General features: G+C 38.7%; 2 protein-coding genes across 5 annotated transcripts in view; both read right to left on the bottom strand.

Annotated features, from left to right (window-relative positions):
- Positions 1-8,191, bottom strand: part of CFAP44 (cilia and flagella associated protein 44) — a 157,295-nt gene extending 149,104 nt beyond the window's left edge. The window contains exons 1-2 of the mRNA XM_030330062.1: positions 8,126-8,191; positions 1,163-1,267 (exon numbers count right to left, since the gene is read on the bottom strand). Coding sequence (XP_030185922.1) covers positions 1,163-1,262 — 100 coding nt within the window. The 5' untranslated portion in view covers positions 1,263-1,267; positions 8,126-8,191. The remainder of the gene's footprint in view (positions 1-1,162; positions 1,268-8,125) is intronic.
- A 5,359-nt stretch (positions 8,192-13,550) lies between these two features.
- The window catches only part of SPICE1 (spindle and centriole associated protein 1), a 54,865-nt gene continuing 42,223 nt past the window's right edge, over positions 13,551-26,192 (bottom strand). For 2 of the 4 annotated variants that reach the window (XM_030330063.2, XM_030330064.2), the window contains exons 14-18: positions 21,667-22,157; positions 18,796-18,979; positions 15,892-15,994; positions 14,813-14,900; positions 13,551-13,846 (exon numbers count right to left, since the gene is read on the bottom strand). In XM_030330063.2, the coding sequence (XP_030185923.1) occupies positions 13,793-13,846; positions 14,813-14,900; positions 15,892-15,994; positions 18,796-18,979; positions 21,667-22,157 (920 nt within the window). In that variant the 3' untranslated portion in view covers positions 13,551-13,792. Of the gene's footprint in view, positions 13,847-14,812; positions 14,901-15,891; positions 15,995-16,188; positions 16,259-18,795; positions 18,980-21,666; positions 22,158-26,192 lie in introns of those variants that run through there. The other 2 variants (XR_003971849.2, XM_032594756.1) reach the window with 2 other exon arrangements.

Genomic DNA, 26,192 nt, shown 5'->3' with positions numbered 1-26,192 from the left:
ATTTCTCTACTATTTTATTATTAGTGTATAGAAACACAATTGATTTCTGGGTATTAATTTTTCATCCTGCCACTTTACTGAATTCATTTTTTACTTCTAAAAGTTTTTTTGTGAAATCTTTAGGGCTTTCTATGTATATCATGTTATCTGCAAATAGTGACCATTTGAGTTCTTCCTTACCAATATAGATGTCTCATTTCTTTTTCTTGTATAATTTCTGTGGCTGGGACTTCCAGTACTATGTTGAATAAAAGAGGTGAGAGTGGACATCCTCATCCTGTTCCTGATCTTACAGGAAAAGCTCTCAGTTTTTCACCATTGAATATGATGTTAGCCATGGATTTTTTTCATACATGGCCTCTATTATGTGGAGATATGTTCTCTCTAAGCCCAGTTTGTTGAGAGATGTTGGATTCTGGATGTCAAATGCTTTTTTGCATCTATTAAGGTATTCATATGATTTTCATCCTTTATTTTGTTAATATGATGTATCACGTTAATTGATTTGCAAATATTGAATCATCCTTACATCCTGAGAATAAATCCCACTTGATCCTGGTGAATGATTCTTCTAAGGTATTACTGAATGTGGTTTGCTAATATTTTGTTGAGGATTTTCACGTCTAGTTTCATCAGGGATATTGGTCTGCAGTTTTCTTCTTCTGTAATGTCTTTGTCTGGTTTTGGTATCAGGGTATTTCTGTTTTATTTGCAGTATATGATATTCTTCTACATATGTTATCCAATTTAATCCTCAAACTACTCACAATTATCATCTTAATGGGTGAGAAAATTGAGGCTCAAAGAGGTAAAATAATTTATTCCAGATCAAGTGTCTCTAAGTGGTAGACCCAGGCCTCAAACCTAAAGTCCAGTCTTTCTACTATACTGTATTAGAAAAGTTCAGTAAAGACTGACAGGAGAGAGCAAGACCAGATTTGCAGAGAGATCATTATCAACACAGAGATGATAGTAACTTCTATGTGTCAGGCTCTGGAGATTAAATGGTTAAAACACAGTCTCTGCCCTCTTAAAGAACTTAGAATTTAACAATAGAACGAAACAAGTAAACCATTTCTGTTGTATAAACTTAAAAACTCTTTAAAAATGGTTTTACCTAAATTTAGTAAAAGCCTAAGGGTATATTATAATCTTTACTTACATCTTGATGCAGATTTAGAGGAGCTCGGAGACTGCCTTCCATCACTCTTTGATCCATCTAATTTCCCCCCATCAGTGTCCTGATCACCTGGTTCCTTCATTTCCCCTGTAAGCACAAAATTGAGACAAAGAAAGAGACACAGCTATAAAATAAAAGTCCTTTACAGATATTTCTCACCTAACAAATTCCACAAGCACCAAATACCATGTGTGTTGATCACTATGCATGCACAGTATCTGAGATGACTTCACCAGGAGGACGGAGAGCAGCCAGCAGAGACCTGCAGAATGGCAGAATATAGTCAGCTAGTCCCTTTCTCTAGGCAAACTTACCATGGTTCCCTCTGGTTTTTCAGAAGTCCACAGTGAAATGTCACGCCAGTCCATGTTTCCTCAGAATATTCCATCATTAAAGTTAAACCTCTGCCACCTGTTTTTTTTTTGTTGTTGTTGTTTTTTTTTTTTTTTTTTTTTTTGGCTCATCCCTCCATTTCCTCTTCCCATCATTTAATCCCCCTGGTGTTACTAATTAATTTCAATTAAAAAATATTTGTTCAGGGCACCTGCTATGTATCAAGTCTTACAGTAGGCACTAAATTACAGTACTGAACTAGAGATGTGATTCCTAACTTTGTGGAATTTGTTGTTTAGAAAGAAAGATATTAAATGAGCAATTAAAATGCAATCAGTGCTACAAAAAGGAAAGAATAGGGTCATGTAGGCATGCCTAGCCAGATGATTAAATCATGTCCTGGGGTTAAGGAAGAGGTGGTGAGTAAAGGTTGACCAGGCATAGATTGGAAAGAGTGTTTCAGGCAGGGGGAAGTTCAGAGAGAGGGTTGTGTCTGTGAAGGGTTGAAAGCAATCTGTTGTAGAGTGGGAGAGTGAAATGGACGGTGAGGAAGAAGTCGGTAGCAGATTGTAGAACTATCTCTAAGCTTTTGCTAAGAAGTTTAGAACTTATTTCTATAGCAACTGCAAGCCACCTTAAGGTTTTAAGGAGGGGAGTGGCAAAGCAGGTTTTCCCTGTGCTCTCTTAGTTGCACTTCCTTACGTCTTTGAAAGCAACTGCTCTATCTTCCTTCTAAGGTCTTCGCTTCTCCACACTAAACATCACATATTTCCTCAACATTCTGTTAAGGCATGGCTGGCAGCTCTATTTGAATCAGATTTTGTGGCTCATTTCAGGTTTGAATCTCAGTTTTGCCATATTACTAGCTAATAATCCTTTACGTTAATTCCTCAATTGTAAATGGAAACGAAGAAGAAACAACTTACAAGGCTTACAAGGCTGCTATGAAAATTAACTGAACTAGTGCATCTTTATCCCTTCCTGGTCTCTGAAAAAAGACTGGATGCCCAGAGCAGATAGGATACACACCACATGGTCAGCTGAGAGTGCAGTATGAACCCCACCTCTCTTCCTTTGGACCTTGGGGGTCATTCCATCTGTTTTCGGCAGTGACATCATAATGATGCCCTGTCTTGATTTGGGGGACAATAGAGCAGGGTCTAAATGTTTTCCTTAAAAGCTATTATCAGGAAAGATAGGTCTTAAAATGACACTTATGTTATTAAATTTTGTGTTTAGTACTTTGGAGCCATTTTTCTGGGTTATTAAGATGATGTTTTACTTTTCAAAAAGTATGTCTGTGTGTTCCTTTTTTTTTTAAGTTGTTCTCCCTTTCTTCTTTCTTCCTTCTTCCCTTTCTTCCTTCCTTCCTCTCACCTAATTGTGAAACACATGCCTACTGGGGTTGGGAGGTGTGTAGGAATCAAATGATAGAAACATTTTACATAGCAAGATCTTTAAAATCCAAATTCAATGATCCAGTGAATTTCCCTTCCCTTCCAGATTGGATATGCAGACTGCTTTCTACATTTATACGAGTTGATGATTTGAAAATAAATATTTAATTATAATAAAGAATTTTTAAAAATTGATATGGCAAGGTCATATTGGTTATTGCAGCTTGGTTGCAGATTATCATACACCTTGAGTAAATTTCTTTAGGTAGTAGCTACAAACATACCTAAATGCCATTTTCTCCCTCCATTTCAAGGTTCTTCATAATGTAAATCAATTCAATTCTTAAAACTACTGAGCACATTTATATGCAAATGGTATTCTAGTCACTGTGGAGGATACAAAAATGAGCAATATAGAGCCCTTGACCTTAAATACTTTACAATCTAAGAAAAAGAAGTTGACAATTCTCTTTTATGACAGTCTTCGAATACACTTCTCTAAACCACTGCTCCAGATCCGAGGCTGACTAGAAAGTCCTGAATGAAGGCTGACTATAGCTAAAGATATCCTTGATAAAAAAACAACATTTAAATTATTTCAATGAAAATAAACTATCCTCTAAGTTGCCATGTGGTGCAGGCTCCAAATAAGTGGAGCAAAGCAATCATTGGGTTTACTGACAAAAGTAAACTGATATTCTATTGTTGCTAGTCAATTAAGAACCAAAAGACAACTTTTAGTCTGCAAATTTCAATAACATTTCAGTCTATAAACAGGTACTGCTCTGGTTTCCTATTGCCACCATACAAAGTTAGCAGCTTAAAAATAACACCCATTTCTTACCTCACACTTTTGGGGGTCAGAAATCTAGGCACAGTTCGCTGCTTCCCAGAGTCTCACAAGGTCAAAAACAAAGTGTTGGCAGAGCTGCCTTCATTTCTGAAGGCTCTGGGGAAAATCTATTTCTAGGCTTATTTAGGTTGTTGGCAGAATTCAGTTCCATATGGTTGTAGGACTAAAGTCCCTGTTTCCTTGTTGACTATAGGCTAGGAGTTGTTCTAAGCTTCCAGAGGACACATGGCTCATGGCCCCCTTCAAAGCCAGCAGTGGTAGGTCATGTACTTCTCAATGACTTAAATCTCATAGTTTTGGGGGCGCTTGGGTGGCTTAATTGGTTAAACATCCAACTCTTGTTTTCGGCTCCGGTCATGACTTCACGGTTCATGAGATCAAGCCCCACATCGGGCTCCACACTGTCAGTGAGATGCCTACTTGGGATTCTCTCTCTCTGCTCCTCCCCCACTTGCTTACTCTCTCAAAATAAAGAAACTTTTTAAAAATTTAAGTAAATAAATAAACAAATCTCATAGTTTTCTGCTTCTTACCAATAAAAGCTTCATAAGATCATTTTCTGAGTCTTCTTTTTTCTAAATACATTTATTTTTACCATACTGTAACTGAACATTACCTGGATACATATATTCTAATAAAGAGCTTACAAGACCTAATAAATTTACTTACAAGTTAATTATAAAGTGGGTAAGAAACAATTATAGTAAACAATTATGGTAACAGATACGGTAACAATCATGGTAACATCACTCTGTAAACAAAGGATTTAAACCACAATCAAAGGTAAATTGGTATCAAGACAAAAGTACACTCTTTATCCTATTCTGTTACAAACAATATACTCCTCAAGTGGTTAACATTACCAAGCAATAAGTTTTAATATCAGAAACACAGTTAATATCAAGTTGTCTACAGTATGGAAGAAAATACTGGAACCCAAGCAATTTTCCCAGTGTTCTGAACTAACAATACTGGACACAAAATTAAACTATTTGAGATCCTTTCTTAGTTTTTGTTGTTGTTTCAGAAAGGGTGGCTGAAGAACCTGTAAAAGGCAACTGAGTAGGGTCCTGATGTGGAGATTAGCAGTGTAAATGCTGAGATGGAATAAGGTGGTTTTTATTTGTTTGTTAGGTTAGGTTTGAGTTGTTTATAATAAAGGGATTGGGAAGCTGTACTGTAACCTGATGAGGCTTTGGAGCCAGAAAGGCTTGGGTCCACATCCTAGTTTGGCCAAGGGTATAGCTTAGCTTGGCCAAGGGCCAAGTCCCCAGCATCGCTTAACCCTTAGTCCTTTTATATGTAAAATGGGGACTGTAGGGTTGCCTGGCAGAGTCATTCTAAGTATTAAATGAGATCTTTTGTACCTATAGTTCTCAACTCTGGCTGCACTTTAGAATCACTTCGGAAAACTTTCACAGCATGGCATTCTCAAGGCCTCACTCCCTATGTAATTATTTTGTGTAGCCAAAGAGAAGAACCTGGGTTAAGGACCAGGGGTTCATATAAAGCACATAGTAGGTACTCAAAAATCGTAGTTGTTTTTACCATAATTACTACAAATTCCCTCTAATACAGCCAGGGCTCAATAAAGGTGACCATGAAATCTTCAGAGTTGAAAGAGGTCTTATCTAGTCCAACCTCCCACTCGTGAGAATCACACATCTACAACATCAAGCTCAGCACCATTAGAAAAGTAGGTTGGTGTATTGGCCAGGCTGAGAATTGGCTACAGTCTGACTGTGCTTACAGCCTGGCTCTCCTCTTACTCCTCCTGTGAGGTGTTCAACAGGTATTTAACTTCTCTGTGCCTTGGTATTTTCATCTGCAAAGTTTAGTACCTACTTCATAAGGTTGTTCTGAGACCTCACTGAGTTAATACAGTAGAGTTTTAAGAACAGTGGTGCCTGGGGGCGCCTGGGTGGCTCAGTCAGTTGAGCGTCCGACTTCAGCTCAGGTCATGATCTCACGGTTCGTGAGTTCGAGCCCCGCGTCGGGCTCTGTGCTGGCAGCTCAGAGCCTGGAGCCTGCTTCAAATTCTATGTCTCCCTCTCTCTCTGCTCCTCCCCGGCTCATGCTCTGTCTCTCTCTCCTTCAAAACTAAATAAAAACTTAAAAAAAAAAAAAAAAGAACAGTGGTGCCTGGCACATAGGTACTCAGTATATAAAATGATTGAAGGGATAAATGTATTCATTCCTGAATAAAGGAAAAATGAAGGAACATGATCAGTCAGCTTCAATTTAAACATTTCAGGTAAGCAGGTTAATGCTCAGTTCCAGTTCTTAGTTCATTTTATACTCACCTGAAATCTCCCTCCCTGCAATTTACATCCATTTGCTCCTTGTTCTTCTGGGGACACATACAAGTGTTCCTGTGTACCATAACCACTCAAATAATTGTAGCAACTTTACTTGTCTCCCTAGACCCTCTCATTTCCAGCTAAAGCATCCCAATGCTTTCAATTATTCCTCACTAACCTGGTTTCAACTCTTTTCAGCATCCTGATAGCTCAAGAAGTTACTTCCCAATGCGTTAAATATCCCTCCCAATTTTGTATCTTCTTTGAAGGATCCAGGCATTTTCCAAAAGAGATAAACTATTACTTTACCTGGTGGCAACGTTGTATTCCTTTAAGGCAGCCTGATATTACATTATCTTTTTGGGGTGGGGAGGTGGTAGGTTCATCACATACTGACTCATCATAATCAGCTTGTAACCAACCAGAATGACTACACCGTATTTGTGTGTTCTCAGCCATGTCCCATCTCGTATAACTGAAGTAGCTAGGTTTAGGAGTCTACTTGCAGAACTATCTTAAATCTTCTTTTATTACCCTCAGGGTCATTGATCCAGCCTATGACTCATTCTGTTAACCAACTCATTGAGTATACTGTCAAGTTTTGAGACAACCCTGAGGAAGTAGAAAGAAAAAAAAGAGTCATAGTTACACAGTGGTGCAAAGGCATGTGTTGTTAGAAGGAGGTTGGCTGGAAACCAGAGAGAATGGTCCCCAAGATGGCACTACTTAGATTCATCCACCAGATTCTAGGGTCAGTCTTCAGTCTCACCAACTCAAACACTCCGCAGCAGCATGCCAGAGCTGGCCATGTTAAGACTCAGAGGTTGTCATATAAAACAGATGCTCAGTTTTTACTTTACAATGTGAAATACCACTGTGGAAAGAATAATGATAGCCCATGTTTGCTGAATGATTACCATGTGTCAAGCACCGTCCTAAGGATTCGGCACATACTGTTTCACATGTTTCTCAAAACAACTCTATGAGTTAAGTGCAATTTACAGATGAGAAAGCAGAGCAGTTACTCTTTGAAGTCTTCCCTCTCACTCAACTCATGCAGTTGGTTTCTATGTTCTGTTGCCAAGTAAACAGTTATTAAGCCTTTTGAATTCACCCTCTCCCTTCTATTCCCACTGCCAGTACCCTACTCTGGTTATGCTGTCTCACCTCTTCCATTACCGCAGTCTCATACCTTGTCTCTCTCTCTCTTCTCTACTCCATTTCTACCTGCCTCTTGTAGTTTCAAAACACAGCTTTTAGGGTGCTACTCTTCCTGTTTGGAACCTTTAATGGCTCTTCACTGCCACAGAATAAGAACTCGGATTCCTTGGCATGGCACAACGGTCCCTCATCTTCAGGTCTGCAGCTCATCGCCTGTCACTTGCCCCTTTCCTGGTCCCTCCTTAGCTCCTTCTCCTTCTCAAAAGTCTTAGTAGCCATCTGGGAGGACTCACAATTGACCAGACACACTGAATACTTACTCGTATGCTACTATATCTACTTGTATGCAACAAGTATTTACTCTGTACCAACTACATGCCATGAATGTGCTACTCACTTTACCTGTAATATCCTATTTAGTTGTAACAAGAACCCCATGAAATAAACATTATCATCTTCCTTTTCAGAGAGTAGAAAGCTGAAGTGCTGAGGGGTCCATGTGCCGAGTGTCACACAGTTAAGTGTGGTGTGGGCTGGTTTGCGTGACCCCAGAACCCAGACACTTTCCCACCAGACTCCTTGCTTCTGGAGCCTGGGCTTAGCCCGGTCTAACTGGCACCCCTGGGTCTGCTGTCTTCCGCCCCAGCCGGATTAGGAGTTCCTTGCAGGCAGGAACCGTGTCCACTTTGTACCCAGTGTCTAGCTCCATGCCTGCCAATACTAGCCGTTTCAATGTTTGTTGAACGGATCGTAGCAAGGACGAAGGACTACGTCTCAGCAAGTCTGGACAACGCTGGCTCAGTCTAAGAGAAACCCTAGTAGGCTCAGCTGCTCCCTGACTCCCTAACAGATTTGAGGACGAGTTCGCGGGAACTGCCTTGCTGCCAGGCTCCAAACTTACCCAAGGCACCGACAGCCGCCACACATTTCTAGTCCCAGCGTCAGCCCCGGGTCTCCGTTTACAGAGGTCACCACGGCAACGAAGCCTCGCCTCCCGGCGGGCGGAGCCGAGGGGCCAGGAGGCGCATGCGCCACCGGGAGCTGGTTTTCTGGGAGATCCCGCGGCGGTGCCACTGGGACCCTCAATGTCACTCGCCCTTTGGTCCCAGCTGTTTCGTGCCACATGACCCAAGTTGGAGACAAACAGAAAAGCCCAACATTCTATGAGTTTATCATCCCATTTTTAATTTTATATACAGTTTATATTATAATTAACCTAAGAATGGTATATTGATAAACGAAGTGACTTTTGAATACTTTCTTAGATAACTGCCCAGGAATAAAAAAAAAAAAAAAAAAAAAATGGCCCAAAGGAGCCCTGATTGGGCACTATCATCCTCAAAGTTACATCGCCAGGCTTCTTTATTTAGTAGTTATTTTCCGCTGTTATCTCTGTTGGCTTTTACGGTAACAGATTGTATGTTGTGGGATCCTTGGCCTCCTGACGCTGGGCACACAAAGTATAGGGCTACCTTGACAGATCTCGGTTTAGCAGTTTGCTCTTTAGCCGCTCTGTGGTACAGGCAGCGCTCAGTATTGAATTTTAAGTACCTAAAGTCACTGGTTATAAACATCCTTTTAAAATGGCTACATTGCACACCGGAAACTAATAAACTGTGTTAACTGGAATTTAATTAAAACTGCTACAATATTGCAATAAGTGACAAAGGACTTTGTATCCAGAATAAAGGATTCTTATAATTGAATGAGAAAAAAAAAACCGACAAGTTAATTTTTCAAATGGGCAAAGGACTTTGACTACTTCACCATATCAGCGGTATGAACGGCCAGTAAACATACGGTAACATGCTTCACAGTAGTCCTCAGGGAGATGCACACCACAATGCATATACACCACACCTACCAGAATGGGTAAAAATTCAAAAACTGCCAGCACCGAACGTGGGAGATGTGTAGATACTGTAACTCTCATGCCCTGCTGGTAGGAATGTAATAAGGCACAACGCTTTGGAAAACTGTAAGGTAGTTTCTTTAAAAGTTAAATATATACCAAGCCATTCCATGTCCAAGTTATTTACCCAAGGGAAACAAAAATTTATGTCCATACAAAGCCTTGAATGTAAATGTCCATAGCAGCTATATTCACAATAGCCAAAAATTGGGAAGAAAGCCAATGGCCATTGACAGGTGAATGGATAAACATTCATACAATGGAATACTACTCAGAAGTAAAAAGGAAGAAACTGATACACACATGAATGAATCTCAATAGTGAGTGAAAGAAGCCAGACACAAAATAGTGCAATTATGATTCCACTTAGATAAAATGTAAACCAATCTATGATGACAAAAAGCACATCAGTGGTTGCCCAAGGCTGGAGCAAAGGGTGGGACACACTGCAGAGACAGGAGGAATCTTCTAGGCATGAAAGAAATGTGTCTTGTGGTTGTTTTGTCTGCCAAAAGTCAATGAATTATTCTCTTTAAATGGATGTAGTTTATTGCATATAAATTATTTCTCAATAGTTTATTTTAAAAGGCCATATTCTATTTTTGTTTATTGTTTTCCATAATGTTACACAACAATTTTCCAAGACCTTTATTAAACCATGCATTTGTTGGTAATATTGAAATGTTTTCTTTAGTCAAGTATTCTTGACTTAAAGTCTCCTGACTTAAAAAAAAGGATCATTATCTTTGCTGTTAATTATAAATGGCATATGCAGGGTGTCTGGAAAGCCAGAAAACAGGAAAAAATTAAACAGCTTATTAGTTACATTTTCAAATAAAATTCTCAACATGTTTTCTTTCAACTTCCAAATATCTTTTCAGGTGAAATAAACTCTAAATTTAAAGCACTGGGTCCAATTGTTAATCTGAGAAAACCACTATAAATTCACCATTTAATACCTTTAAAAATCTGGAAGCACAGAGAAAATAGTGTATTTTTTTTTGTATACCAAAAAACTGGCAGTCATCATTACTGAATGCTTATCGTGAGTCGGGCTCTGTTCTTAACATATTTACATATACTCACCTCACTTACTCCTCACAATCCTAGAAGACATATCATGTCTGACTCTCAAATGGGAAAAATGAGATTAATTTACCCAGGGACACAGCCCAACTGGCAGAAATGGCACTTGGATCCAAGCTTTCTGCTTGCAATACTTGCAGACTTAGCCACTGTGCTAGATTAGCTATTTCTCATAAGTAGGAGAAGTCCAGTAATTTTTTTCAAAAGAGCTTCAAGTCGTGGCTTTACCTCATACATTCTGACATTAGGCAACTTACTTCACCTCTAGGGCTCAATTTCCTCGTCTGGAATGGGGAGGTGGGTGGCATTCAAACACCTCTAACTCACAGTTTTATTGAAATAATGGAGCTACTTTTAGCTCAGCACCGTGCCCACCACAATTACAACTCTATAAAGATAGCTATTACTATTATGGGGCTTCCACATCATATTCACTGTAAGATGGCAGCACGGCATAGGTTGTGTAGAAAGACTTCCTATGTCCCATCCCAGGGCCACCATTCCCAAGCTGTGTGACCTTGAGAGGGTACTTACCTTCTCGTACCTTGGTTTCTTCATCTGCAAAGTAAGGATAATAGGATCTACCTCATAAAGGTGTCATAAAATCATGAGGAGTGGCTAAAACACTATCTGGCATTTAGTAAACCATAAACTATTATTAAATCCTGCTAACTTAAAGAATTCCACTATATACTATAAGAATGATTATATCATTAACCGTGGATTTGATTATCAATCTAGTTTCTCTCCCGAGCTGTAATACGGAAAATGGAAAATTTTACTAAAGTTTAGCAAGTGCTTAGCAGCTTTCTGGGGCACTCTAGAGAAGTCATGTGTTGACCAAAAACATGAATCTATATATAAGCAATACAAGTACTCTGAGTTTGAACTGTGAAAGTAAATACAAATCATCAAATATAGCAGAGTACACGCTTTGTGATGCCATAGATCCAATGGTTCCCAAATTTGAGCATGGATCAGGATGACAGGAGGGGCTTATTAAAACAGAAACAGAGTTTCCTATCCATAGGTCTGGGGTAGGGCTCAGGAATTTTCATCTCTAACAAGTACCCCTGGTGATCCTACTGATGGTGCTGGTCAGGGTTCATACGGGTGCAGCTGGCTCTGAAAGCTAACAAAGAGGGCACAAGGTAGTGTTAATTAAAACCAAACATGCACCACTTTATGATTTAGGGATGATAAATCTTTATAATGTTTCCCAGGCTTGGCTATACACTGGAATCATCTGAGGAGGTTTCTCAAAATGCTGATGCTTGTGTCCTGCCCCCAGAGTATAAGTCAACTGGTCTGGAGTGAGAGTTGGGCAATGGGAATTTTAGAAGGTTCCTCAGTGATGAATGGTGGCCAAAGTTGAGAAGCACTGCTTTAGAAAGCCTAATAAAGCTCTTTTCTCTGTATCTGTTATTATTGGAGTATTTTCAATCTACTTTTGTATTTTATCAACAAAAACAAATATTAGCAGGACAGATACTTCAATGTGAGCTCCACAAACCTGTGGAGGTTTGTGAGCACTGGTTCTCTACTCTGGCTGCACATTAAATCATCTTAAGCAGTTTTTTAAAATGTCATGCCAAGGACTCACTCCCCAGGTAGTCAGTTTGGTCTTTTTTCAGTGCTCCCCAAGTTGAAAATCATGGCTTTTGAAGCTTAAAGAGTTATAAAGGAAAAAAGTAAAGAGCCAACCAGTTGAAGAATATTAATAAAAATGTATGTCAGGGGCACATGGATGGCTCAGTCAGTTAAGTGTCCGACTTTGGCTCAGGTCATGATCTCATGGTTTGTGAAGGTTCGAACCCCGGGTTGGGCTCTGTGCTGACAGCTTGGAGCCTGGAACCTGCTTCGGATTCTGTGTCTCCCTCTCTCTCTGCCCCTCCCTGCTGACACACTCTCTCTCTCAAAAATAAACACAAAAAAAAGCAAAGAAAAAGAAAAATGTATGTCAAAAGAAAGCCTTCACATGGAATCTTGCCATTTTCAATGACATGGATGGAACTAGAGAGTATTATGCTAAGCAAAATAAGTCAGTCTGAGAAAGACAAATACCTTATGATCTCACTCATATGTGGAATTTAAGAAACAACAAACGAGCAAAGGCAAAAAAGAAAGAGAAAGAGGCAAACCAAGAAACAGACTGCTTACTATTGAGAACAAACTGATGGTTACCAGCACGGAGGTGGGTGTGGGGATGGGTTAAATAAGGGATGGGGATTAAGGAGTGCACTCACTGTGATGAGCACAGGGCGCTGTATGGAAGTGTTCAATCACTATATTGTACACCTGAAACTAATATTATGCTGCATGTTAACTAAGTGGAATTTACGTAAAAACTTTTAAAAATTAAAAAAAAAAAAAGAATTCATTCACAAACCAAGCAGATAACTTGACATTTAATAACAGAAGGAATGGTACTAAAATGGTTTTATATTCCAGGCAGGGATAGTACTTATTAAATACCAGGTTTCAAAAAGTATAATACAGATGGAAGAATCTGCAATAATGCAAATGAGGTCAGATGACTTCATGAAAATACATTCAGTGATACTAGAAAAAATTTTTATTTTTGTCACCATAATGATGAAGCCCATATGCCACTTCCTAGAACAGTGGTTTATAACTGCAAGACAAGGGACAGCGTTGTCTGAAAAAGTTCCCCAAGTAGTTCCAATGTGTTTCCCCAACCCCACTTCCACCATTCCAAGCTGAGGATTCTCATCATACAGCAAAAGGACAGAAATAACTTAAAAAGTAATTTTAAAATAAAAACTAGTGTCTGAGAGCCAAACAGGTGCCTTGAATAAAACTACTTTGAACGTGTAGTAGATTCAGGGCTGGGAAAGTTGACTGCAACTTTTTGTACTCATTTCTGTTTCAACATAAGCTCTATGATCACTATGTATTTGATGTGCACTATCATTATTGATGACATTTTCACATTAGAAGACTATATAAGAATTTTATAATACATACAACCACTCTTACCTGTGTAAGTAAATATAAGCAAATGTTCCCACACCTATTTTTTAAAGCTGTACATTCCACTTGATGGGAAAGTGATGAACAACAGTGACTTCCCTCCCAAAAAGAGATCAAAGGGAGTGTTAAATTTTTCCGAAAGCCAGACATTAACTACCGCAGCCCATTTTATTGTAAGCTACATGCAAAGCAACTTAGTTCTTCAGAAAAAAATAAATAAATACATCATTTAAGATATACTAAGACAAAAAGAAAAAAAAACTATTGAATAAAGATGATAAAGGTAAAACTGTGTTAGAAAAACCTTAGTTATGAAATTATCAGAATATAAAACTTCAATTTTCCTATAGTCAAAATTTTATTCAAAGGAGGTTGTACGTTGGTTAGTTGTTGGAAATTTATTTGCAAAGGTCCAAACTGAAATAACTGCTTTATTCTTTGTTCCATAAGTACTAAGTCACAAGATCTTTGAAGGTTTTATCTAAAGGGACATGAAAACTTGCAAGCAGGGGCAGGGATATGGGAGTGGAAGTTCAAGAACATGCTACCAAGAACAAACTGTACAACTAACTTCATTTATGACACGTGGGTAGAAAGAGCAAACCAGCCTTCTTCGTTTTGCTTCTCAATCTGTTGAACAAAGATGCAAAAAGGATTTAGAAAGTAATCAGAAACATGAGCCCATTCCAGGTTTACAATTATTTAGATCAAGTACACAGAATCATGTTATCCTATGCCATCAAATGGTACTGAAAATTAAATTGCTACTGGTAATTTTAATTCTCCAATAGAGAAATTCCCAAATAACTGATTCCCTGGTCAACATATCCCCTTATTGATTGAGGGAACCTAATTTTTAAATAAAGGATAAATCCAGTGTTTTATACAACTTGTATGTGCAACTTCTTAAAATAACAAAGGTATTTGATCTTAGTAAACTAAATCTGTTACTAAATTCCAGAAACTAAGGGCAAATTAAATAAAATAATTTATAACTTTTTTAGGATATAGGAAACAATAAAGGATAAATCTTCTAGTGCTAGGCAACTGGGATATGAGCCTATCGATTAATTTGGGCTATAAATACTCAGTGTTTACTGAAGCATTCACTATTTGGTCTAATCTAGAACAAAGCAGAACACATGAGGAATATGTACAACACTGATTCACCGTAACCTCTCTAACTAGTGGCACACTCTGATACAGCACACTGGGGTAAAGGGACAAGGAAAGTGGCCCCAGGGCTCTGTCTATCCCAAGTCCCACACAGCCGCAGCAAGCACTGAGGGAACCAGTATCTCAGTATACCTACTACTTCAAGGCACGCCTGTATGTCCTGCCATGTAGGAATGCTCTGCCTGAAACCAGTAATTTCCAGTCTATGTTGAAATCCTATTGAATTTCACCTTGTTCCTTAGCTACCCCAGAACACAAAAGAAACTGTATGGCTTTTTCGGTTTTTTTTAGCAAAGGTGAATTAGGAATTCTCCTGAGAATTTCATGTCACATTAATAATGGAAATCACTAAATCGGCCACCTTCCACCCTCACTCTCCTGACCCTTACACACATTTTACAATTACATTTTATCACATACCTTTGCTCTTGGATTAACAGGAGTGAATCGCCCACTTCCTGAGGTGGCGTTTAATGGAGAACAAGAATTACTAGTAGCCCCTGAAGACCTATTTATGAGAAATGAGAAATAAAAGAGGGTGGGAGAGTGATCTATCATTACTAACCTTGAATTATAGAAGTATGACAAATCTCAGGATTGGCAAGAGTTTGAAAAAGATTGGCTGAGTTACATCCAAATTATTTACAACATTTTTACCAACCTAAGTCTTTTTTTTTTAAATAACAGACTTTCTTTTTTAGAGTAGTTTTAGGTTTACAGAAAGATTAAGTGTAAAGTACAGAGAGTTCCAATATACCCTTCACCTCCCTTGCCCAGTTTCCCCTACACCTTGCATCATTTGCATCATTTATTACAATTGATACTATTGATACATTATTATTAATTAAATCCATAGCTTAAATTAGGGTTCATGCTTTTGTTATACATTCTATGGGTTTGGACAAATGTATAATGAGGGCATCCACTGTGATAGTATCATGTTGTAACATTTTTACTATTAAAGGGGAAAAATGCATGTGCATGTGTGGGGGTGAGGGGGAAAAGGCCAGGGGGTGGAAGAGTAACGAGCCTTGGATCAGCAGCACAGCGTCATGGTAAGCACAGAGAGTGCTGACAGAAGAGCCAGGTCCATCCTCAGTGCCACCATTTACCAACCACGTGACCCATCTAGAAAAACCACCCAATCAGCTAGCTCTCTGAGCTTCAGCTTCATTTACTGTAAAAGAGAAAAATACTACTGTTCAGTTACTCACCCTGTCATATGTGATCTCCTAATTTCGTAACCTACCAAGAGCTCCATATATGTGCTACTATCCTATTTTTGTTCTTAGTAACAACCCACACTGCTCTACTTAAAGCTCGTCCTCACTCCTTTTTCCCCCCAGAAATTCTCTTCTCCCATTACTTTATTTTCTCTACAAGAGTGAGTCTGCCTGAACCTAAGTCAGATACTATGCACTTTCTTTTTTCCCCCAAAGAGAATACACTTAATCGCTTTCTTGATTTTTTTTAAGTAACTATTCACATTGTAACCCTACCTTCTTGAATTTATCCCACTGGTAGGAGAGATAGTACTGCATTTTGAGCTTTCTGGGGCTTCTGCTCCTGGAATGGATACTTCAATCGTCCTCTTTCCTCCTTCTAAAATATAAAAATAAATATCAGTTTCATTAACTTTCATTAAAATAAAAGCAAAAATTTAACTTGATTTCCATCTTACTGTAAAATTTCACATTATAAATTTGGGGGTTCTTTCTATATTTTCATTATGACCCACAGACACACTGGAAGAATTTTTTTTCAAAATGAACTGTGAGACAAGAAACTTTAGTTACTAGTATCAATTCAGTAGCATGCCAGGTCATACAATGCCAGAATCTTCAGACAAGTGGTATCATGTCAGATCTGGAAGTGAAAAACAGAAATTAAGAGCTAGCCCTAAAAAACTTGTGATTTTTGTCAAAACAGCTTATCTCAAGTTTTCAAAAAGAAAAAGAAAAAGGAAAATTTCTGAAGTCATTCAGTGAAACTTCAAATCTTCTAAATTTATTACATTATTCGATTCCTGAAGACAACTTAGGTTGGGGGAAGGTAGCTGAGGAGATCACATGGCCAATGGCAAATAGTTGTGATCATTTTCAGTATTTCACAAGAAGGTTATCAATTAACAAATATTTACTATCTACTAATGAAAGACTTAATGTTTACCCCCAGTTTCAGAGACTCCTATGAATCACTACTTAACACCAGTGATTTCTGGGCTCTAATGGGTAATGAAGCCATATTTAATTGTATAACATATTACTCCATTACTCTAGAAAACAAAAGAGGTTTTGCATGGCATATGATTTATTTTTATCTTTATCATCATAGTGCATGAAGGTTCTCATGAAAGCACGAATTTTACTTTAAAAAAGAATATCTTGGAGATATAGCCACTGGAATGAAAAGAACACTGTTGCAAATTTACCAATTTGCTTTAGATAATCAGTTAACCTCTTTTGCCTCACTTTACTCAGGTAGCAAATAGCTGTAATATCAGCTCTATCTACTCACAGGATGTGTGGAGGACTAAATAACAGTAATGAAAGTACTTTAAACCTTAAGGAACTATTGACACACAGATGTCTAATGTAATTACAAAATTATTCTTAAGAGTGATTTGCTTTATTCTTCTTCACTGCACTTAGCACTAACATTATCTATTTATTTGCTTCTTTGTTTCATGCCTGCTCCCCAACTTGAATGCTAAAGTAGTCAAGCTGGACAGGGATTTGTCCTGTTTGGAGCAGTTTCCCCAGGGCCTAGAACAGGCTGGCAGGTAATAGATGTTCAGACTTATTGAGTGATTTAATGTACTCATTCTAATCAGAAGTCATCTCTAGGCTTCATGACTATGAAGAACAGCAGACAAAGCTGTCATGTGAAGAAGCCTAGACTAAACAAAGATCCCCAAGGAAACGGATTATCCGTCATTTTCCAGTAATTTTCAAGAGTCTGCTCTCTAGGTCTGAAGTTTCAAAACAGGAATGATTTGTAACTGAAAGGAAAATTCTTTTTGGCAAAGAGGAGGTGGGTGGGAGGATGGGTCAAACAGGTGAAGGGGATTAAGAGTACACTAACCAGCAGGCACCTGGCTAAGCATTTGACTCTTGGTCTCAGCTCAGGTCATGATCTCAAGGTTTGTCAGTTTGAGCCACGCATTGGGTTCCGTGCTGACAGCTTGGAGCCTGCTTGGGATCCTCTCTCTCCTTCTCGCTCCACCCACCCTTCTAGTGCTCTCTCTCTCTCTCATCTCAAAAATTAATAAATATCTTTAAAAAAGAGTACACTAGTTGTGGTAAGCACTGAGTAAGGTATACAATTGCTGAATCATTATATTGTACACCTGAAACTGATGTAACAATATGATGATTACACTGGAATAAAAATTTTCTAAAAGTCTTATTGGCAGATACCTTAAAGGTAGCCTTCCTTCTTCAACCACCACAGGACATATGAATCCCTCTAAAACACCGATGCTTGAGCACCTTAGGGAAAATACCACTTACTGATATAAAGATTTTCCTTCTTTTATCCTGAGCCAAAATTAGTTTCTCTATAGCTTTCACACAGCTCGACCCTCTTGAGGGTCTTAGGAATTCAATTTTTGCCTAAAGAACAACTTGAGAGCCACTTCATCAGTACCTTTTTGAACGTAAATATTATGACAACTAATTTTTTAGTTGCTGTTCTATTATTTAGAACCTCCTCTGGTTTTTCACATTCCTAAAAGTAATAACAGAATGGAAAGTTTAATTTACAAATAAAAATGTTTTAATTAGTTTTAACAAAATAACTTGTAATTTGTTGCTGATGAAACTCTAAATCATTTTGATGCTTAGGTTTTTGGTTATTTATTTATTTATTTATTTATTTATTTATTTATTTATTTATTTATTTATTTATTTTAGAGACAGGAAGGGCACAAGCAGGGTGGGGAGGAGCAGAGAGAAAGAGAGACAAAAAATCTCAAGCAGGCTCCACCCTCAGTGTGGAGCCTGACATGGGGCTCAATCCCATGATCCTGGGATCATGACCTGAGCTGAACTTGAGTCGGACACTTAATTGACTGAGATACCCAGGCACCCCAATCCTTATGTTCTACACTTAGCCACAGCAAATATCCTAAGTGAATCATACACTTTAATGAATCCCATTTACACATAGGGCAACTTAGGAACTCAGACACCAAAGATTACCTACAGGCACCATGGAATAGCTTTCTACCCAGAGACTTAGGTCTTTTTCTTTCTATGTAAAATTGACATGACTCAGGTCTATTTCTTTCTATGTAAAATTGAAGGCACTGAAATATATGCTCTGAGATTTCTTTCAGCTCAAAATCAAGAAAGTGAAAACTCTCATGTGTCTAGCTTTTAAATCATGAATTTGTGACCAACCAGTCCATGCTCTGAGAGGTGATGGAATAGGTGATACTGGTGGGGAAGAAAGATTCAAACCAATAAGTTTCTGTTGCTCTATTAACTGCAAGAGTTTTCCACGAGCCTCCATACTCTGCCGATTCAATTCTGCAATCCGTTCCTCCATGCTACTTGGTGTGAAAGGCTGTGTTGTTGGATAAGTCTTAAAAAAAAAAAAAGGCACAAATTCCATATCAGAAATAATCCAAACAATTTTGACTGTTTGTAAACATAAACTCTTCCACTAAAAGCCACCTAGTTAGTATTCACCACCCTTGCTATATGTAAACTTGAATAGTAGGCAAAGCATAAAATCTACAAGTCATTTAATTGAAAAATTAGGGCTGGGGCACCTGGGTGGCTCAGTCGGTTAAGTGTCCGACTTCAGCTCCGGTCATGATTTCATGGTTCGTGAGTTCAAGCCCAGAGTCGGGCTCTTTGCTGACAGCTCAGAGCCTGGAGCCTGCTTCAGATTATGCACCTTCCTCTCTCTCTCTGCCCCTCCCCTGCTCATGCTCTGACTCTCTCTCTGTCTCTAAGGTAAACAGACATTTAAAAAAAAAAAAAAAAAAAAGGAAAAAAAAAGAAAAATTAGGGCTAAAGGAAAGGGATACGAATCCTTCTGTTACTGGTACCACACAGACCTTCTACTCCCTCTCTCCATGGGGAGTACTGTAAGGCAAAGCTTTCCTGTATCTCTTCACGTTTGCTGAGGGGCACAAAAGATCACATGAGCAAAGACAATACTGCTAGTGACCTGGCTTCTAAATAATTATAATGACAGATGTGCAGTTTGAATCGCAACATACAAAAGAGGATCTGCTGTACTTGAGAGATGATTCTGCCACCCCAATCTTCATACATGTACCATGAGTTATTTGGCAAAGATTTCTAGGAATCTTATCGCTCTCCTTGACCACAGGTCAGCCTCCCCAGGCCACGTTTGGCCTCAGAGATCTAATTTGAAAAAGGTGATGACTGTGAAGGAATATGGGAGGTAGAGTGAAAAAAACCACATATACATATACATATACATACACATGTGGAATATAACTACGTTTAGTATGAAACTTCCTAAGAGGAATATATGTGTCATTCTTATTTAATTTAGTTAAATATGTCCCTTTGGGAAAAAAACAATTCCTAATAGAAATCACTAATTTGTAGCTTATGCCCATTAGTAAAAAAAAAAAAAAGAGAGAGAGAGAGAGAGAGAGAGAGAGATAAGCAAAACAATTTAAATTAAAGATCATTTTGTAATTCTGATTATGACAAAGAAGGTGGTGAAAACAAAAATATTAGACTGTGTCCACTAGCCCGATCTATATACTAATTAGAAAATAAGGCAAATTCAATTTTTAACTCTGTTGCCTTTTTAAAACCAAGACTTAGTTAACCTGTTTTGAACAACTGTCAAAACTCTGTAAACATAGAAACACCTTCAGTGACTCAAAGATTAAGGCAATTTGTACTTACACACATCTACACTGATGTCCTGCTCACTCCTAATTTTTTTCTCCTCTTCTGCTAGTCCCTTCTGACCGAGTAATAACTCAGTGACTCCGTACTCACATTGCCCTTATCTCCCAGGAGCCAGCGCTGACAGAAGTGGCCCTTGTTCCCCCGCCCCTTTCTGAACTTCCTCATAGAAGCCCTGAATCTAACATTGGTAAAGCTCTTTATAGAAGCAATCCCCTCTGGAGCCCCACTAATCCATAAAGTTTCCCAGCTCCTTCCCACTGCCAAAACACTATCCCATCCCCTATCAGAACCCTCACAGGAGCCACTGTGGCTCATGAAGGGATAAAAGGAAGTCTCCCCCATCACTGGGACCAGCATGAGAACATGTCTGTATAAACACTTACCAGTTGGAACTTCGAATTCCTTTTCTCCCCACAAACAAGAAAATGAAGATTTTAAGTTACCAGCTTAGCCTACAGTTTATTTAACTTACAAAACTCCTGGACTATAATAAGCAGACTTTTGTTATTCAAAGTATAATCCTCAGTCTACTATCTGGGAACTAACTAGAAATGCACAGGTGCTATCTCAAAACTATTTAATCAGAAACTGCATTTTAGAAAAATCTCCAGATGACTCATACATACATTAAAGTCTCACTTTAATAATCCTTTAAAACATCATTTCTTTAGGAAAATGTATTCTGCATCCTAAAAAATTAACTCCTCATGAGTTGAGGGCCAGCTACACATAATTCTCTTGTATAAGCCCCTTTAAGAGTAAAAATGCTTTTGGGGTACCTGGGTGGCTCAGTTGGTTAAGCATTCGACTTCAGCTCAGGTAATGATCTCACAGTTCATGGGATGGAGCCCCGTGTTGGACTCTGGGCTGACAGCGCAGAGCCTGGAGCCTGCTTCGGATTCTGTGTCTCCCTCTCTCTCTCTGCCCCTCCCCTGCTCATGCTCTATCTCTCTCTCTCTCTCTCTCTCTCAAAAATATACAAATATTAAAAAAAAAAATTAAGAGCAGAAATGCTTTCAGTTAAAATGTAGCTGTGTGGCAGACTTTCAATTCATACTAATTCTACATTTTATATTTACAACTTCATTCCCAGTTTAATTTTGGCTTTCTTCCATATTTTACCTTGTCCTATTTTCCTCATTCATTTTCCTTGTGTTCTATTTTATATTATCCTCTTTTACTGTATGTGTTAAATAAACTGATAAATAACTTTTCCTTACTCTGTGATGAGGACATGACTAAGCATAAACCTTCGAGTAGCAGCCTCAAAGATATCCAGGATCACTTTAGGAAAGGAGGCCCTTAAGATGTTCCAGCAATATAGTTAAACTCCTAAATGTTCCTAGTCGATCCTTAACTGGTACTCACTGCAGCCACGTCGCTTGCATGACTGGTCTCTTGTTTGTTTAATTCCCGAAGTCCATCCCCTTGCTCTCCTCCTGGCCCAATAATATTATTCAGATGTGCTTTGATAGCTGAGTTCTGCAGTGTCAACTCTGCGATCCGGGCCATGATGTCCTTTCTTTGTGTTAATGCCTCATTTGCTCTAAGCTGTTGCCCCTCTCCCAGTACTGGGGGCTCTTCTGAGAACTCGGGGTTTCTGGCCTGCTGAGTGTGTGAATGGGAACTATAGAAGGGCTGTGAGAGGTTAACAAAAGGAGCCTGGACTTTGTTCTCCAGATCTTCCCCCATGTGAGAGACCCTCCACCTCTGAGTGAAGAGGTGACTTTCTTCATTTGGATTCTGATTGTCTGTGCCAGTAGGTAAAGTCTTCCTTTCCCAATTTTGTTCCTTCTCAATTATTTCCACAGTTGGAGGAATTTGTGGAGCAGGGCGAGTTTGAACAGTCCTCCTCAATACTGTAGATAAAATATCAGAATAAACATGCATCATTTAACCACAGATTCGCACTATAATCTTTTTCATTACTCATCATGGTAGTTAGAGATGTATTTCAGTAGACGGGTTTGGCTTCTGAATGCCTGAATTATTTCAGCAGGAAATATTTCAGCAATGCCACCTCTAACAATCAAATCACAGACAATTTCATATTCCTTAAGGCTTCGTCAGTATCCTTGTAAAAAAAAAAAACCTGCCAAGTTCACATTTTAATACATGTATTAATTCATACCAGGGAATCCTGGGGTTAGGGAGAGTATAAATACCTAATATAAACTGAGGATGGTCAGGGAAGGCATCTCTGAAGAAATAAAATTTTTAAATGGTTACGTATGTGGCAGAAAGCAGAGCGAAAACATTACAGGCAGAGAGAACAACATATGTGAAGGTCCCAAAATAGGAAAGAGCAAAGAAATGAGGCCAGTTTAGCATAGCACAGCAATAAGGGAGAACTGGAAAAATATGAGCCTGGAGAGGTATAAAGAAACTTAAGCCATGTTAGGAGTTTTATAATTTTTTTAACATTTATTTATTTTTGAGAGACAGAGAGACAGAGCATAGGCAGAGGAGGGGCAGAGAGAGACAGGTGGACACAGAATCTGAAGCAGGCTCCAGGTTCTGAGCTGTCAGCACAGAGCCCGATGCAGCACTGAAACCCATGACCGTGAGATCATGAACTAAGCCGAAGTCAGACACTTAACCAACTGAGCCACCCAGGCGCCCCTGGAATTTTATAATTCAATCCAAGAGCAATGAAACCTGGAGAAGGTTTGGCAACAACTCAATTTATATTTCATAAATGCTGTGGTTATTTGGAAGGCCCAGGAATGGAAGTAGGGAGACCAGTAAGCCATGGTAGTCTAGAAGAAAGATGACAGTAGCTCTGATGAAGGTATGTTGATTACAAAGATGGAGAAGTGAATAAATTTGAGAAACATTTTAGCAACATAACTAAGAGTGATGAACTGGAAGTGGGGAGTAAAGGAAACACCGATCAAGATGGCACGCACAGCTGAGTGGGTAGTGATACAATTTAGAGATGGAGAAGATAAGAACAGATTTGGGGGAACGGAAGCTACCAAGAATTCCATTTTGAGGGCACCTGGGTGGCTCAGTCAGTTAAGCAACTGATTTCGGCTCAGGTCACGATCTCAGGGTTCGTTAGTTTGAGTCCCACATTGGGCTCCATGCTGTCAATGCTTTGGATCCTCTGTCCCCCTCTCACTCTGCCCCCTCCCCCACTCATGCACGCTTGGTCTCTCTGTCTCAAAAATAAACAAACATTTAAAAAAAAAGAATTCCATTTTGAACAGGATAAGTTTAAGGTGCCTTATGATTTATCCCAATATCCATCCAAGCAGATGGATTCTTCATGGGTCAGGAACTCAAGAGAGTCATCTAGGCTAAGATACAAAATTGGAAGTCACTGGCATATACATAGTATTAGAAGCCAAGATTATCTGGAGAAAAAGAATAGAGTCCGAAAAGAAACCAATACCAACAAAGAAGGAAGTCAGTGTTTAGAGCTTCATAAAGGAGGGGGGGCGCCTGGGTGGCTCAGTGGGTTAAGCGCCCAACTTCAGCTCAGGTCATGATCTCACTGTCCGTGAGTTCAAGCCCTGTGTCAGGCTCTGTGCTGACAGCTCAGAGCCTGGAGCCTGCTTCGGATTCTGTGTCTCCCTCTCTCTCTGACCCTCCCCTGTTCATGCTCTGTCTCTCTCTGTCTCAAAAATAAATAAATATTAAAAAAAAAATAAAAAAAAAAAAAGGAGGGGAAGCTAGCAAACAAAGCAGACTGAAATGGAGCAGCCAGAAAGGAGAGAGAAATATTATAAGAATATGGTATGAAGGAAACAAATGTGGTATGATTATATATTAATCATATATAATGCTACTGTAAGAACTAGAACACAAAGACAGAAGAAAAATACACTGGAGTTATTAACCTGGAGGCCACCAGAGCTCTTAGCAAGAGTAGTTTAGGTGAAATGGCCTAATAGGGAGTGAACTGGGGAGACAGATGCTCCTAGTTCAACATCATAGGCTCGCTTCCTTTCACTGACAACAAGGAAATGAAATTTAAAAAATTGTAAAACCCACATCAGTAAAGATAATGGTCTAGGAAGAGAGTCATTAGCAAATGAGATACTTCAACACATTTCTGAAAGACTGAAAGTAGATGAGAAGGATGTGAAAGAATGAAATTGAGCAGAAGACACGGTGCAGAACACATATATGTATTCTAAGGAAGCTACAGGTAAAAGCCAGTCTTTCTGGGGGAACCCTAAAAAGGCTGTTAGCTCAAAGACGACAGTACAGAGGGAGAAAGTGAGAAGTAGGACTGAAAACTGGAGAATAACTTGGAAGTTCATCTACTGTATAGTTACGTCAGTCAGGCTGTGCTCACTACTTACCCCCACCCATCCTTGAAAGCAAAAACAAAAAACAAACAAACAAACAACAACAACAACAACAACAACAATACGGCATTGGGGAAAGTAAATGTGGTAGCTCCAGTAGAACAGCTCGATCTTAGCTGCATATTGCATACCCTAAAAGGAGGCCAGCAGTTAACAGAGCATGTCCACATATACAAAGTAACTGCTGAAGGGAAAGCCTACTGGGAAAACAGACCAAGACTCACCTACACAGAAGAGCAAATGTATGCCAACCACCTATAACATTCAGTCATGTCATTTATTCTTAACTATCATGGGCCATGAAGTAACACCAGACATATGAGGAAAACTGACAGCACAAAGAGAAAAACCAGGATAGGTAAACAGAACAAGAGACTAAGAGGAAGAGAAGGAAAATCTAGGTACAGAAGATAATGTAACAAAATTCTAAATGGTCTACTCAGAAGAGAGTTTCTAGAAGACAATGCAGTTGTAATAAGCATCAATGAAAACAGATTAGACAATAAGAAAGGGCTCTTGCTTAGAAATTAAACATACAACTTGGTGAATTAAAGAAATCTAAAAGACAGGTTTGAACACAAAATGAAAAAAATCCTCCAGAATATAAGAAGGAAGATATAAAGCTAAATACATAAGAAAATAATCCAAAAGGTCAACATACAGTTTTCTAAAACTGCAGAAATTCATGTGTCTTTAGTCCAAAAGGTCTCACTGGTGCCTCTTTGTGCAATGAGGAAAAAAAAAAAAAAACAACTATTATTTAGACACACATTATGCAATGTCAGAATTACAACAAAGGAACCCTAAAGCTTCCACAGAGAAAAAGTAGGTCAAATACAAAGAAATAAAAATTAGATATTGCATCTGACATCTCAACCACAACACCAGATACTAAAAATCGATGGAACAATGCCTTTGATTTCTCAGGGGGAAACGAATATGAACCTAGAATTCTGTATCTAGACAAATTATCAACCACGTATAACAGAAAAGTAAAAATATTCTCAAATTTTTAAGAACTTAGGGTTTACCTTCTATATACCCATTCTGATGATTTCTTTCAAAAACTTGAGGGAGAAAATCAAAGAAGAAGAAGAAATGGCATCCAGGAAATAGTAGATGCAATCCAGGAGTGTAATGTTAGCAATTCCCAAGATAAGAGGCATGCAGTGGGCCCAGCGAGCAATCAGTCAATACCAGACCAGGGGATGAAGAGCTTTTGCAAAGTATCTCTGAGATGAAAGTGGATTCCATGCCACAGACAGTATAAGGACCAGAAGATATTATTCACGTGTAAAGCACATTATTCTTGTGAAAACAAGAGGTAAGAGCAATTTGAAATTCCAGGCAAAACAAAAACTGAGCAAGAAAGTCACCATAAATGCAGAGCAAGCTTAAAGATTCTGAGCAACAGATGAAGTGAAATAAAGAAATTCACACACACACACAAATTTCACTTTGATCTTCAGAAGAACTTTTTCCTTCCTGTGGCACAAGGATTGATAGTAACAATGGATCACAAAACAAAAAATAATTGTCATTTGTTTTCAACTTTCAGTATCCATCTGTAGACAA

Source organism: Lynx canadensis, chromosome C2 (assembly GCF_007474595.2).
Source record: "Lynx canadensis isolate LIC74 chromosome C2, mLynCan4.pri.v2, whole genome shotgun sequence".
NCBI classification, from domain to species: domain Eukaryota; kingdom Metazoa; phylum Chordata; class Mammalia; order Carnivora; family Felidae; genus Lynx; species Lynx canadensis.
This window is presented reverse-complemented; position numbering and strand designations above follow the sequence as displayed.